General features: G+C 37.4%; 1 protein-coding gene across 4 annotated transcripts in view; it reads right to left on the bottom strand.

The window, feature by feature from the left end:
* Positions 1-16,660, bottom strand: part of STXBP5 (syntaxin binding protein 5 (tomosyn)) — a 158,251-nt gene that overhangs the window by 42,203 nt on the left and 99,388 nt on the right. For all 4 annotated transcript variants that reach the window (XM_010862562.1, XM_010862561.1, XM_010862559.1 and 1 more), the window contains exons 17-19: positions 12,085-12,210; positions 9,600-9,751; positions 3,592-3,657 (exon numbers count right to left, since the gene is read on the bottom strand). In XM_010862562.1, the coding sequence (XP_010860864.1) occupies positions 3,592-3,657; positions 9,600-9,751; positions 12,085-12,210 (344 nt within the window). The remainder of the gene's footprint in view (positions 1-3,591; positions 3,658-9,599; positions 9,752-12,084; positions 12,211-16,660) is intronic.

Raw genomic sequence — 16,660 nt, forward strand, 5'->3', positions numbered from 1 at the left:
CTGGGAGAAATATCAATGACCTCAGATATGCAGATAACACCACCCTTATGGCAGAAAGTGAAGAGGAACTCAAAAGCCTCTTGATGAAAGTGAAAGTGGAGAGTGTAAAAGTTGGCTTAAAGCTGAACATTCAGAAAACTAAGATCATGGCATCTGGTCCCATCACTTCACGGGAAATAGATGGGGAAACAGTGGAAACAGTGTCAGACTTTATTTTTTTGGGCTCCAAAATCACTGCAGATGGTGACTGCAGCCATGAAATTAAAAGATGCTTACTCCTTGGAAGGAGAGTTATGACCAACCTAGATACATATTGAAAAGCAGAGACATTAGTTTGCCAACAAAGGTCCGTCTGGTCAAGGCCATGGTTCTTCCTGTGGTCATGTATGGATGTAAGAGTTGGACTGTGAAGAAAGCTAAGCGTTGAAGAATTGATGCTTTTGAACTGCAGTGTTGGAGAAGACTCTTGAGAGTCACTTGGACTGCAAGGAGATTCAACGAGTCCATCCTAAAGGAGATCAGTCCTGGGTGTTCATTGGAAGGACTGATGCTAAAGCTGAAACTCCAATACTTTGGCCACCTCATGTGAAGAGTTGACTCACTGGAAAAGACTCTGACGCTGGGACGGATTGGGAGCAGGAGGAGAAGGGGACAACAGAGGATGAGATGGCTGGATGGCATCACCAACTTGATGGACGTGAGTTTGGGTGAACTCTGGCAGTTGGTGATGGACAGGGAGGGCTGGCGTGTTGTGATTCATGGGGTCGCAAAGAGTCAGACATGACTGAGCGACTGAAGTGAATTGAACTGAACAACACAATTGCACTAATCTCACATGCTAGTAAAGTAATGCTCAAAACTCTCCAAGCCAGGCTTCAGCAATATGTGAACCGTGAACTTCCTGATGTTCAAGCTGGTTTCAGAAAAGGCAGAGGAACCACAGATCCAATTGCCAACATCCGTTGGATCATGGAAAAAGCAAGAGAGTTCCAGAAAAACATCTATTTCTGCTTTATTGACTATGCCAAGGCCTTTGACTGTGTGGATCACAATCAACTGTGGAAAATTCTGAAAGAGATGGGAATACCAGAGCACCTGACCTGCCTCTTGAGAAACCTATATGTAGGTCAGGAAGCAACAGTTAGAACTGGACATAGAACAAAAGACTGGTTCCAAATAGGAAAAAGAGTACGTCAAGGCTGTATACTGTCACCCTGCTTATTTAACTTATATGCAGAGTACATCATGAGAAATGCTGGACTGGAAGAAACACAAGCTGGAATCAAGAGTGCCAGGAGAACTATCAATGACCTCAGATATGCAGATAACACCACCCTTATGGCAGAAAGTGAAGAGGAACTCAAAAGCCTCTTGATGAAAGTGAAAGTGGAGAGTGAAAAAGTTGGCTTAAAGCTGAACATTCAGAAAACTAAGATCATGGCATTTGGTCCCATCACTTCACGGGAAATAGATGGGGAAACAGTGAAAACAGTGTCAGACTTTATTTTTGGGGGCTCCAAATTCACTATAGATGGTGACTGCAGCCATGAAATTAAAAGACACTTACTTCTTGGAAGGAAAGTTATGACCAACCTAGATAGCATATTGAAAAGCAGAGACATTACTTTGCCAACAAAGGTCTGTCTAGTCAAGGCCATGGTTTTTCCAGTGGTCATGTATGGATGTGAGAGTTGGACTGTGAGGAAAGCTGAGTGTTGAAGAATTGATGCTTTTGAACTGTGGTGTTGGAGAAGACTCTTAAGAGTGCCCTGGACTGCAAGAAGTTCCAACCAGTCTATCCTAAAGTAGATCAGCCCTGGGATTTCTTTGGAAGGAATGATGCTTAAGCTGAAACTCCAGTACTTTGGCCATCTCATGCGAAGAGTTGACTCACTGGAAAAGACCCTGATGCTGGGAGGGATTGGGGGCAGAAGGAAAGGGGACGACAGAGGATGAGATGGCTGGATGGCACTACTGACTCGATGGACCTGAGTCTGGGTAAACTCCGGGAGTTGGTGATGGACAGGGAGGCCTGGCGTGCTGCGATTCATGGGGTCGCAAAGAGTCGGACACGACTGAGCGACTGAACTGACTGAACTGATCATATTTATCTACAATTACCTCTTGTTGGGTTATTTCAAATTGTTATTTATACACACCTACTGAAAGTATGCCTTAGGATTAAAAGGAGTATTAATATACTTTGGATAAATCTTGTTAAAACACATTTGATGGTTATTTAATATATTAAAAGACAATATATCACATGTCCATGTTTTCCAGTTTGGTTTACAGACTTAACATACTGATAACTGCTATTATATGGCCTTGAGCTAAGGTGAGAAGATCAGAATAGTACTGTATATAGTTGGAGGAAAAATAGCAATAATTAAGAGAGATTATAATTCAAAATTATATTCAGAAATAGTTTTCATCCTGTGAGACAGGAAGTACATACTGCTCCACATTATTTGTTCAGTGTTATGCTACCAATGTTTAGCCCTAATATAGTATATAATAGTATATATATTATAGTTGTATGTGTTTTATTAGTGTAATGACTGAACTTAAATGTGGAACTTAAATAATAAGAAAACCAGAAGGTGTATATATTTTAAGAGAAGAAATGATTAGCTTGAGCAGTATCAGGAAAATGCAATTTTAAAAAGAAAACCTCAAAAAAGCTTTTATGGTCCTATAGCTAATAAAATGGTCAACTGAAATATGAGGAAGTAAAATGCACTTTAGTTTTTCCTATTTTTTAACTATTTATGATATCGCAGAACTACCTATGGAAGATCAAAATCTGTCCATGAACAGTGTTACTTTAAGCTAAGAACAGTCTTTCCAGGAGAAAGCTGATGAAAAGATCCAGCCTTCAAACATGTCTGTTAAAATTACGAAGTTAAACTTATTAAATTTTAGCAAATTTTCAATCCACTAAAAAAAAAAAAACAATAAATTCAGGATCCTCCTAGTTTTAATTAAGGAGAATTAAAAGTAATGTTCTTCTGAAACAGTAACATATACATAGGTTACATAAGGCCAATATATGGATAACAAAGGACAAATGCTTTAATATAGCTACAAAATTATATATTACTTTGATCAAATCCAAACCAAATATAACTAGTCTACAATTATTCTAACTGTCCACAGTCACCATTAGACAATAAGTGTTGAAAATCTCTCATAACAAAATCTCTCATAACATTTAAATAGACATTATTCAAGGATTAGAGCACTATTTTACCAGCTGACTCCAGGACTACCAGGAGCAAAGACAAGACTGCAGATAACTAAACTTCTGATCCAACGATGAGAAATAAGATCTATTTCCCCCCCAAAAGTGTAAATATTAGAAAGCTAAGAAAACACTTGCATTACTCTCAACAGGTAATACCTGTAGATTTTTATCTAATGCATTTCTTTTAACTTAATTAGAATGCAAAGAATATAGTTATAATTTTAAGAATAAATAGGTAACACAAAAGCTCCATGTAGGTGTATTTTAAATGTTTATCTATAAAAATTTTGCACATTATATTTTTTGTAGCACTACAACTATTAATAAAATAAAAAGCAAATTACCGGAAGTTGGAGATTTGCAGCGATCTTCTGGGACTACTGCCCCTTCACTAATATCGCAAAGACCTGCTGAAAAACAAAAGCCAGACCAAGTCATACCACACACAAGTTTATGTAAGTGCAGTTGTACCTGCTATTTACAGTACATATCTAATGACAGTCCATTTTTAAAAACTCAGCAGGTTATCAGACTACGCTGGCATTGATATTATGTTTAATAGCTTTGAGACAGGAATATAGGAGCGTTCTGATATTAAAACTAATACAGAAGTCATCAGTTAAATAAGTAACAATTTTCAATCTGCTGTTCTTCAAGGACATTAGACATAACACAGGATTTTGTTCAAAGTCAGTGATTTGAGGGCATATGATACACTGCTTATTAAATTTCTCTTGAGGGAAAATATTTGGTTACTTTTTTGGTGATTTTTTTTACATTATAGGGACTCTCAACTCATATCTCAAAGTTGTTTCTGCTAAGTATATTTCAAATACACTCCCTTAAATATTACTGACAAATAATTAAGAAAATATTTTGTACCATCAAATTTGCAACATTTAAAATACAATCATACCTTGTTTTATTGCATTTTGATGAAATTGCTTTTTTTGAAAAACAAATTGAAGGTTACGGGTACCCTGCATGGAGATGGCCTACAGAGACCTTTTTTTCAACAGTATTTGTCACTTCATGTTTGTATGTCGTATCTTCGTTAATTCTCATAATAATAACAAAAGAGTTTGAAATATTACATTTTCTATGATGATCTGTGATCACAATCTTTAATGTTACTATTTTTAATTGTTTTGGGGCACCACACACCACACTCACATAAGATAGCAAACTTAGCTAAGAAACATCTGTGTTCTGACTGCTCCATTGACCTGCCCTTCCCATCTTTCTCTTTCTCTCTCTCCCCTCAGTTTTCCCTATTCCTTGAGACACAAAACTAAAAGTACATCAGTTAATAACCCTACAATGGCCTCTAAGGTTCAGGTGAAAGGAAGAGTCAGTCAGTCACTCTCCGTTCTCTTTAAATCCAAAACCAGAAATAATTAAGCTTGGTGAGGAAGGCATGTCAAAAACTCAGAAAGGCTAGAATCTAGACCTCTTAAGGCAAACAGTTATCCAAGTTGTGACAGCAAAGGAAAAGTTCTTGAAGGAAGTTCAAAGTGCTACTCCAATGAACACATGAATGATCAAGTGAAATGGCCTTACTCTTTGACAGACAGAAAGCTTCAGTGGTCTGGATAGAAGATTCCATCAGTCACAACATCCCTTTAACCCAAAACCCAATCCAGAGCAAGGCCCTAACTCTCTTTAATTTTATGAAGACTGAGAGAGGCATGGAAGCTGCACAAAACTCTGAAGCTGGAAGAGGCTGGTTCATAAGGATTAGGAACAGAAGCCATCTCCACAACATAAAAGTACAAAGTGAAGCAGCAAGTTATCCAGGAAGTCTAGTAAGATAATTAATGGAGGTGGCTAGACCAGTCAACAGATTTCCAGTGTAGATGAAACAGCCTTCTATTGGAAGATGCCATCTAGGACACTCATAGCCAGGGAGCTTGGGATAGCTGGACAAAAGCTGCATGTCTAGGCCTCAGAAGTTACCAGGTATGAAATCAATGTATGTGCACGTTATTAACAGTATCTACCTTTCTATTCCTCTGGTAAAAGACATAACGTCACAATCTTTACAGTCCCTAAGAGAGCTCTTACAGTAACATTTAGAGAATGCTAAGTACTAAATTCGGAGAAGGCAATGGCATCCCACTCCAGTACTCCTGCCTGGAAAATCCCATGGACAGAGGAGCCTGGTAGGCTGCAACCCATGGGGTCACTGAGGGTCGGACACGAATGAGCGACTTCACTTTCACTTTCACTAAGCACTGAACTGGGCTTCCCAGGTGGCGCTAGTGGTAAGGAACCTGCCTGACAACGCAGGAGACATAAGGGACACAAGTTCGATCCCTAGCTCGGGAAGCTCCCCTGGAGGAGGGGATGGGAACCCACTCCAGTACTCTTGCCTGGAGAATTCCACGGACAGAGGAGCCTGGTGGGCTACAGTCCATAGGGTCACAAAGAATCAGACATGACTGAAGCAACTGAGCACACACGAGTACTGAATTGAGTTTATAAGGAGTGTCTTCTATTTTGAACTGTGTATTACTGTCTTCATTGAATAGGGAGCTTTTGAATGACAGTTTTTTTTTCTTTTTAACTTTCATCAAACTAATGATTCTAGAAAAAAAGCAAAACTAGTTCTTTATAATTCTAAGATGATAGATTAATTATAGGTATGCATGTATTAATCTCTGACATAATATCTATATATATAAATAAACTTTTTCTTGATAAAGCCTTAAGATAACAGGTTTTTAAACAGTAGAGATATATGGAAATAATTCAAGTGTCCATTGATGAAAAAGTGTCTAGATGAAAAAGAGTTATAAATATACAATGGAATATTATTCAGCCATAAAAATGATGAAATTTTGCCATTTGTGACAACTCGGATGGACCTTGAGGACATTATGCTAAGTGAAGTGAGTGAGGCAGAGAAAGACAAATACCATGTGATCTCATATTCCTCAACTAAGTAAATCAATAGTGATAATATATTCCAGGATTACAATGAGCCTGGTACTGAATAAAAATAATCAATTTTGAAATTTTAAGTCTTTGGTATTTTGTCAACTGTTTGAGCAAACTCTGGGAGACAGTGGAGGACAGAAGAGCCTCGTGTGTGCATGGGGTCACAAAGAGTTGGACACAACTTAGCGACTGAACGACAACTAAACTCTATAAAAATGTAGTGAGAGATGTTAATTTTCCTTCTTAAAATAGCCTAGGAGGAATCATTTAGGAAGCTAAATTAAACGTGATAGGAATAATTTAGTTATTAAATTCTGGAATAAGCTAAAAATCCCTTGCTTGCTTTCCATCTGACTCAGGGTAAAAGCTAGTCAAGTCCAAGAAGACTGGTTGATGTGTATGATCCTATGGTACATGACTGTGGTATTTATTACGTGACTATGGGTATCCCATTACCTCTCTGACTTTATTTCCTCTCCTACCTACTTCACCATCTCCCTGACTCTTTCATCCACACTGACCCTTCACTGTAACCTTGAACTCACTAGTTACACTGCTTCTGAGCCACTATACTTGCTATTCTCTACCTGAAATGTTCTCTCTACAGACATCCTCAAGGAGAACAGCTGTCTCCTTTAAATCTTCGTTCAAGATGCTCTATTTAGAATGTAACACCCTTGTCACTATTTCAAATCCCCCTCATTTGGCTATTTTTTCCTTTGGCACCTCTATGTAACTTACTATATACCACTTACCTTTTCAAACTCTGTCTTTTCCAGTATAATGTGAGCTACATGAGGGTAGAGAATTTGGTCTGTTTTAACACTGTGCTGGCTGAAAAGTTGGTTTGGGCTTTTCCATAAGATGGTATGTGTGTGTGTCGGGGGGTGTCTGACTCTTTGAGACATGAATGGACTGTACCCCACCAGGCTTCTCTGTCCATGTAATTTTCCAGGCAAAGACATTGGAGTAGGTTGCCATTTCCTACTCCAAGGGATCTTCCCGACCCAGGAATGGAACCCATGTCTTTTTGCCTCCTGCACTGGCAGGTGGATTCTTTACCACTGTACTACCTGGTAAGATGGTATAGAAAAACCCAATTGAACTTTCTGGTCAACAACCCAACAGAATTACGATAATCAGCAGATACATATATGTAGCCAGAATACTTCACCACCCCTACTTGTACCCTGTGAGTTTCATAATTTTTATTATGAAAATACTGTAGATATTTTAGTCAATAGTTCAACTGTATTTTAAGACAGCTACAAAACACTTCAATGACAATGTTTTATCTCACAAAATAATTTCATGAGTGCCATCATATTCTTTATGAAAACCTACTAGCACCAAGTAGCAGCAAAAAAAAGTTTCTCCATTCATACTGATCTATTATGAAAGACAGAAGAACAATTTCATGGTATTTGGGCTTCACTTCAAGAATATATGCTAAAATATACACTTTAGCAAAAAATTCTTTTTTGCATCAATGCAATCAAAGAATTTTAGTAACAATTATTCTATATTTGATTTAATTTAAAATATAAATAATATATATTAGAGGCAAGACACAAATATTCTTAAAATGTTAAAGTATGTTTTAAAATAATTTTCTCTTAATTTTTAACTTTTTCTTTCTCCTTAATATTGTTCAAGTGAGCATAACAACAATAACATCTTAAACTGATAAAAACTTAAGTAGTTTTCCTGCTTACACATTTATACCTAAATGTGTAACTCTTCAATACAAACTGAAGCAAATAATAATATGAATAATATAATAATGCTTATTAAAGAATAAAATAGGATGCAATGGAATGCAAGAAAAAAAAATTAAAATCACATGGCAGAATTGGTCTCTAACCTTGGATGAATTTCGGTATTTAATTTCTAGTAATTTTATGTAAGCTATGATGAGGTACTAACAAGAAAAGAAATTAATTTTGTGAGTAATAAAACTTTTACCACTCCTTCTCTATCAAGACAATGTTTAACTTTCTGACACTATATATTAATTTCTTTGCTTTATAAAGAAACTGGATTGGAACACAAATATTTCAGTAGCTGTTTTCATTTATATATTATGAGATGAATTTAAGTAATGAGTATATTATTTTAGATATAGAATGCTTTGATAGGCTCTTTTAAAAATAAATGAGAAAAAAATAGTTTTACAGACAAAATACACTGTCATGACTTTACTGACGTGGAATGAATAACTTACTTAAAAAAGAAGAACGGAGTTTTTTCACAGATTCAGAATATAAGCTAGAAACGCCGCACATGCAAGAAGTCGCAATCAGCATGCCTCAGTGAAGCAACGAAAAGCAAAAGAAAAAAAAGGAGACAGATACTAGAATGGTATGGTTGGGACAACAATTTCTGCTGAAGATAACACATGACAAAATGATCACATAGACAAAAACAGAAAAAAATATTCAACTATTGCCAAAGTGACAGTAAGGTCTATAACCCATCACCTTTTTCTTTTCTTCTGTTGCGAATTATGAGAGGTATTTAGTATCAGCAAAAAATGTCCTGAAAGCAACTGAGAAATGAATGTCAGAAAGAATTTTAATTCAGAGAGCCTGAGTTAGGAGATGCAGATAAGGGCTTCCCAGTGGCATTCTGCAAACAGGTTAGGTTACATCTGCCACAGATGGAGTTCTCTTGAATCCCTGGTCCCCTTGGGCAGGTCCTGGGGAGTCTGGAGCTCAGAGGCCAGTTACCACCACTGGAGGCCCCATTAACATCTGTCTACATGCCAGAGATTCAGTGTCATTTTCTGTGTCTGCCATGAGGTTTGGAAAAAAAAAAGGTGAGGAGTACTGGTATAAACAGCTAAAAATATATATGTGTTCCATGAGGCATTAGTATTGAAACATTTAAAATAAGATTAATTATCTAGCAAACACAAAAGAATGCTATAGAGAGAATTCTTAATGGATCTGGGCTTGCACTTAATCCAAGCTGTCCAAGAATGCTGTATCTCACAGAGTTGAAATTCACTTTTGCATCTACATTTTTTTTTCATGTGGGAAATTACTCCTTTGATACTCAAAACAATAAACTGCTGGTCTCACACTATTAAACAGTAAAAGGGACAGAACTATGAAATTAACTTTTGTTCTGTAATGATAAATTTTCCTGTCATAGTAATTTAGCCAAAGAAGTCTGAAACTGTGGTCCCTTCCCAATGTTAAATAAAACTCTAGAATATTAAAAACAAATGCATAAACTAATAAAAATATAAAACTAAAAAGGAGGTTGATACCTTTTATTATTTTTTTTTGACAGTTTATACAAAACAGATACAATCAGATAAGCTATTTACCTAACGGAAATACTTATATTCACAGAAGTAACTTGGCATTTATGGAAATCCTAAAGCTCAGGATTTCTTTCTTTTTACCTCCTGAAGGTTGTCGAGATTTACGAGGAGATCGGGGTTCTCTCCGATAAGGATCATTGGAGCCATACAATTCAATAGTGCCCAGGTTGAGGAGTACTGCTTTCTGGAGGTAGTCAACCATCGCAATGCCATTACAATTGCCAAAAACTACCCTAGGAATAGGAAAAGAACAAACATTTTAGCACAATTACATAGTTGGAAGAAAATGTAGTCTATAGGGCTAAAAAAGCATGATGGGTCTTTAAGAAAACTCCTTTTGAAACAAAACACTATTACAGACATGCAAATACAGGTTACATATGCCTTCTGATGGAGCTCTGCAGATCTTCTGTATCAATGTGTACAAATCAACAAAAAAATCTGATGTAGGAGGTAAAATTTAACCAAAGACATAAATCTCCACACTAAGCAATAGAACATCTATTTTTCTGACTATTTTGAATTCCTCAGGGGAAAACATTTGTTCCTAAGGGGGAATAGGGCACTATACATTTGGAAAAGTTTTGGTAATCCCTACAGTCAAGAGTTGGAGAAGGCAATGGCACCCCACTCCAGTACTCTTGCCTGGAAAATCCCATGGACAGGGGAGCCTGGTAGGCTGCAGTCCATGGGGTTGTTAGGAGTCGGACATGACTGAACGACTTCACTTTCACTTTTCACTTTCATGCATTGGAGAAGGAAATGGCAATCCACTCCAGTGTTCTTGCCTGGAGAATCCCAGGGACAGGGGAGCCTGGTGGGCTGCCGTCTATGGGGTTGCACAGAGTCGGACACAACTGAAGCGACTTAGCAGCAGCAGCAGCAGCACAGTCAAGGGTAAAACATAGAAAGCATAAATCTCGGAGGCCTCCCTTTGGGGTATTCCAAATACTTTCTCAATCATGAGTCAGGAAGCACAAACAAACTATGAATAAAAACGACTATGAATGAAGGAACTTTATTCATTTAAGATCCCGTAAGCCAGGTGTTGAGAACTAACATACATAGAGGGGCTATATAGGTAAGTAGAACATGCCAACTAAGTACTGTGGTGACCTGAAGAGTGAACAACTCATCTAAACAGGGGATGCTTCACCTCAGCTCCTGCTAACTATGGCCGACCAGGAATGGAGACATGGGCTAGATAACCAACCTTTTCAATTAAAGCTCTAAATATGGATTTTCACATTAAAAAGTCTTGGCAACTAGTTCAAATTTTAAAAATACACAAAAAAGCCTAAACAAAATATAGTTGTGAACCCAATCAGGACTGTGAGCAACTGATCTGCAACCTCCTTTGAAACATTCTACTGCTTCTTATTTCCGGTTTGTTTCTCTTATGGCTGTGGACAGCAAAATATTAAAAAAAAAAACAAAAGAAACGTCTGTACTTTCACATTGTGGGAGAGCAAATAAAAGACATAAGAGAAGACTATTTCAGACTGTAGCCAGTCTTAGTTATGTGTACAAATGCAAGAGATGGTGTAGGTGGTAGTAGCTGTTAGAAGGAAGAAGGAAGAGGAATGAGTTCCTAGGGCTAGAATCAAGGAAGGAGACAGTGACCTACACAAGATAAACAGCTCTGGACCAAACAGTTGGCATGTGGTTCCTCTTTTATCACAATGTTGACTTAATGGGTCTTTGTTGCTACATGGTCTTTTATCTAGTTGAGGCGAGCGGGATTACTGTCTAGTCACAGTGCGTGGGCTTCTCATTGCAATGGCTTCCCTTGTTGCAGATCATAGGCTCTAGGGCATGCAGGCTTCGGTAGTTGAGGTCCGTGGCTCAGTGGTTGAAGCTCCTGGGTTCTACAGCACAGGCTCAGTAGTTGTGGTGTACGGGCATAAGTTACTCTGGGGAGGTGGGATCTTCCCGGACTAGGGACTGAACCTGTGTCTCCTGCATTGGTAGGTGGATTCTATACCATTGAGCCACCAGGAAGCCTGACAGTGTTGATTTTTAAAACAAAAGTAAATACTTTATGATTCTATCCTATTATATTAAAAAGTATGTACTACGAACAGTATACACTTGAAGGCATGAACTGATAAATAAAAACACACCTGAAGTACAGATGAATACTTTACTAAGCTATTACTATGTCTTTACAGTTTTTACAAGTTAACTATGGGAGGACAAAGAATAAATTATGCAGCTGTGGTTCAACATTTACAGAATCAATTTAGAACATAGTCTTTTCGGTTGATGTTAGACCTTTATTATACCAAATATTAACAAGGAAATTATTTCTCAGAGTACATCAAGGTGAGGACAGATTCATTGATCCATGAGATATTTAACTTTAGATAAGGAAGTAGTAATAAGCACATCCAGAGTAAATTATTCAGAACAGAATTATGTTCCAAATCAACACTGAATTTGATCTGACATTGAAGCTTATACAACATTTTAAGTGATATAATAAGGATCACCCATTCTCTTTTTAAAAATATAAAAATGCATGGAATACAATGAAGAGACACAGAAATACATAAATTATACTTACAATCCATAGGAAGAATTAACTGCCAGACTGGTTATTTGTTGTGGTGGTTCTCCACCCACCCACACCAACTGTATAACTAATTCTGTCTGATAACCTGGAGACTGTTTAAGTGGAGAACTTTTAACTCTGTAAGAAAGGAAAACGTGTTGTCTTTTAACACATCTTCAATTATCTTATTAGCCTATATAATTATAAAGTCATCCATCAATAACTATACAAAAATAACTTTATATTTGAAAGTATATGATATAAAATACAAAAATCAGAATCCTGTCCTCTAGAATCATTTAATCTAGTTGGAGATAAAACACACAGATAAGCAAGAAATCACAGGTAAGTTCCACATATAAATTGGGGAGGGAGGGGAGAAGTGAAAGGGGAGAAGGAGGAAGTGGGTAGAGAGGAATGAAAGAAGACCAGGGAAGGATGGAGAGAAGAACAAAGAGAAGCTGCATTCTAGGTCTTAAGAGGAAAAAAAATCAAGTTACAGAAAAAACCCAAGATAGAAGAGTAGACTTAAAACTTGAAAAAGGTACAGTGTAGGTAGATGAAAACTGGCCTAAAACATAAGGAATTAAGGAAAATGTATAAAATATGTGAGCAATTTTTGTTTGCATAACCACTTTTACTACTAAAAAATCTATTTTGAGTTGGTAGTATTTTTGATAGCATAGAAGTCAAGTGAAGTGAAAGCCTCTCAGTTGTGTCCGTCTCTTTGAGACCCCACGGACTATACAGTCCATGGAATTCTCCAGGCCAGAATACTGGAGTGGGTAGCCTTTCCCTTCTCCAGGAGATCCTCCCAACCCAGGGATTGAACCCAGGTCTCCTGCATTGCAGGCAAATTCTTTACCAGCTGAGCCACAAGGGAAGCCCAAGAATACTGGGGTGGGTAGCCTTTCCCTTCTCCAGCAGATCTTCCCGACCCAGGAATCAAACCGGGGTCTCCTACATTGCAGGAGGATTCTTTATCAACTGAGCTATCAGGGAAGCCCCTTGACAGCAGAGACTCTTCCCCCCAAAACTGCTGCTGCTGCTAAGTCACTTCAGTCGTGTCCGACTCTGTGTGACCCCATAGACGGCAGCCCACCAGGCTCTCCCGTCCCTGGGATTCTCCAGGCAAGAATACGAGTGGGTTGCCATTTCCTTCTCCAACGCATGCAAGTGAAAAGTGAAAGTGAAGTCGCCCAGTCGTGTTCGACTCTTTGCGACCCCATGGACTGCAGCCTACCAGGCTCCTCCGTCCATGGGATTGGCCAGGCAAGAGTACTGGAGTGGGGCGCCATCGCCTTCTCTGCCAAAACTGCTGGATACTGTCAAAAAATTGCTTTTGCAAAAAAGTATGCTAACAAGATAAAGAAGTAGGAAAGCCATAGACAAAGATTAACAAGTGTATATGTTTGGTCACAGTAGAAGGTATGTGTAGTAAGAATTAAAAAAAAAAAAAAAGTCACTATAGCGAGATAGGCCAGGGCCAGACTGGAGGGTCTGTGAGGTCTGGCTGCAAAGGTCTGATGTTGGTAGAAAGAACTCAGGGCTCTGAAGTGCTACAGTGTGACTCTTGGTTCTGCCACTTAACGTCTTCCTGTTTGAAAGTGGGAATATTTTACTTAATCACACTATAAGGATACTGTGAGTGCCTATGAGAGAATTTTTTCAATGGCCAAATTATGCAAAAGGCATACATTTTCATTATTAAAGAATTAAAAGACAGTGAAGGGTTTAGGAGAAATATTTTGGGAAGATTAACTGTAGAACTTCACAAGATGAAGTAGAAGACGACGACTCATGAGGAACTTCCTGTGATTCGTGTGATGTAAAATAATAAGAGAGATTTGAAATGCATGAACTAAGTCTCAAAAAGGTTCATAAACTCCATTAAGGTTACTTTTAATACTCCAGCAGATGAGGTATTCAGTATTTATGGAATGAAAAAATGAGCTGCAGGCTGATTAGAGGCGGAGGAGGGGAGAAAAAGAAGACAGTGATTCTAAGTTTTGAAAAAGAAAAAAGGTGTCAGGATGAAGAGCTAGTCTTAGAAGATGTGGTAACTTTGAGGGGATGGTAGGGGTCTTCAAGTGAACTATTCAGCAAAACAGTTATACTCACTTATGTTGAGTGAGTTCCCACAAAACTTATGTTGGTTAAACTTGTTATAAGCATGTTAGAGGGAGCGAAGGAGGGGTTTGTGTATAAATGTGAGACTTTCTAAGGAATAAAGTTACTAAGCTAATACCTTTATTACTTGTAAACTTCAAGTGAGTTTGGAAGATAAAATTTGTATAAAATATGAGCTATCTGTGTGACTACTTTTACTATTAAAAAAATCTACTTTTACTTTAAGGTGGGGACATTTTTGATTGCACAGACTCTCCAGTAATTGTTCTTGTAAAACATACACAAAGCCTGGTTATTCTAATGATTCTTGAGGCATCTGCCTTGAAGTAAATGTACAAAGAAGGACAGCTGGAAGTCTTTTCTATATTTAACCTCCTGCCACTAAACTCAGAGAACCCTTTGGATCATTTATAGCTGGTACTTCCATGAAGAATACCACACCAGACCTCTTGCTGTCATATTTGCTAGACTCAGTTCAGGTAAGAAAAGGGTCATGATATTGTCCAAGTTTCTGAAATGTGAATCACCAAGAGTACTCTTAAAATGAACTGAGTTGCAGTCACAACTGCCTGTGCAAAGTCTGCAAGTTAATATACTCAGAACTACACACTGGCTGAAGCAGAAGTTCTAATTTTCCTCTGGGAAACACCCACTGATCGGCTACAGCCATCCACCCCAAAAGACAAAAATAAACACTGAGTAGCATTTCATGTCCACGAGAGACAGCCTCTGTTGATACAAGCATAGCCTGCAGAGTCTGAGGGTGCTATTTTCTCCCTGTACCAATTAAATAAGCTTCAAGGAAGTATCCACTCTCCCTTTGGCATATTTATGTGCACCTTAGATTCTCAGGGCTGCCCTCGTGGTTCAGTTGGTAAAAAGTCTGCCTGCAATGCTGGAGACCTGGGTTCAATCCCTGGGTTGGGAATATACCCTGGAGAAGGGAACGGCTTCCCACTCCAGAGTTCTGACCTGGAGATATCCACGGACTTATATAGTCCATGGGGTCGCAAAGAGTTGCACAGGACTGAGTGACTTTCACACTTATATACTCACACTCAGATTTTCAAGAGCAGGAACAGGCATTCAGGGATAATTTCAGATAGGCATATATGGGCACATTTTAGATGTAAGTGATGAAGACACACAGAAGTCACGGAATTCTTATTTTACTATGAAACAAAAACATTCTTAGGCAAAAATAACTTTAAACAGTCAAACATGCTGAAAAAGCCTCAACTGGTAAAAAATTAGAAATCAAATCAAGAAATGATGACATATGTCAGATTTTAAAAATACAAAATGAGGGCTGGGTGGGCATTATATTTAATGTTTATAATGGTTATATGCAAGTTATCATTTTAATGTTTTTAATATATTAATTTACTTTTTAATTTTATTTTTTAACTTTACAATATTGTATTGGTTTTGCCATATATCAACATGAATCCGCCACAGGTATACATTTGTTTACTTTTTAAAGACAAAGGGTAGAACTTATTTTTATGAAAAGCTCTGTAATTTGTACAAATGTATTTTAAATTTAAAAATAATGTTTAGAGGCCTGGCAGTTACAAAACAATTTGTCTGATGTGACTAATACTTTGAAAAAAGCACAATTAAAATACTTAAAAACAAAATCAAACAGTTACTTTTAAAAAGTTTCTTCAAAAGACAATTATGTACAGGGAGGGATGGAGTGGGAGGCTGGGGTTATATAGAATGAATAAACAACAAGGTCCTACTATATAGCACAGGGAACGATGTTCAATATCCTATGATAAAGAATACTGGCAAAGAATATTTAAAAAAGAATACATATATATAGGTATAACTGAATCATTTTGCTGTACAGCAGAAATATAACACTCTAAATCAACTATACTTCAATGGGGGAAAAAAAAACAAAGTACAAAAATAATTTGTACAAAAAACAAACAAAATCTAAGTACTAGTTATTTTCACATCAATTTAGTTATATCTCTGACTTCTAAAATTGGTTTTTGAGATTGTGGACTAAAACGATGTGCAGTTAACATGAACCGCATTTACCTGAAAACTATTAAAATGGTAAAAAAAACAATGTGTGTGTGTGTGTGTAAACATATATATATATATATATATATAATTCAAATTGCCTGTGATTTAAAAGTCACTAGTGAATATGTGGATTTTAGACAAAAATCTCAAATTTGTTACCAAAACAAACCTCAAAGACAAACTACTTTACATGCTTATAAACATTAAACAAAAACAGAAATATACATGAAAATCGGAAGAAGTGACATTAATGTAAATTTTACAAATTTAAGTTTAAAGTACTACAGAGTAAGTAACAAAAGGGAAAGATGTAGAATTCTTTTATTGCCAAGTCTCATTCTATCTAAGCATGCCAGACTGTAGCAGAAAGGAAGTATATACATGGGATAGAAAGGAAAGGCGGAGGGTAGGGAGGGCG

Source organism: Bison bison, unplaced genomic scaffold (assembly GCF_000754665.1).
Source record: "Bison bison bison isolate TAMUID 2011002044 unplaced genomic scaffold, Bison_UMD1.0 scf7180017864483, whole genome shotgun sequence".
Lineage (NCBI taxonomy): Eukaryota > Metazoa > Chordata > Mammalia > Artiodactyla > Bovidae > Bison > Bison bison.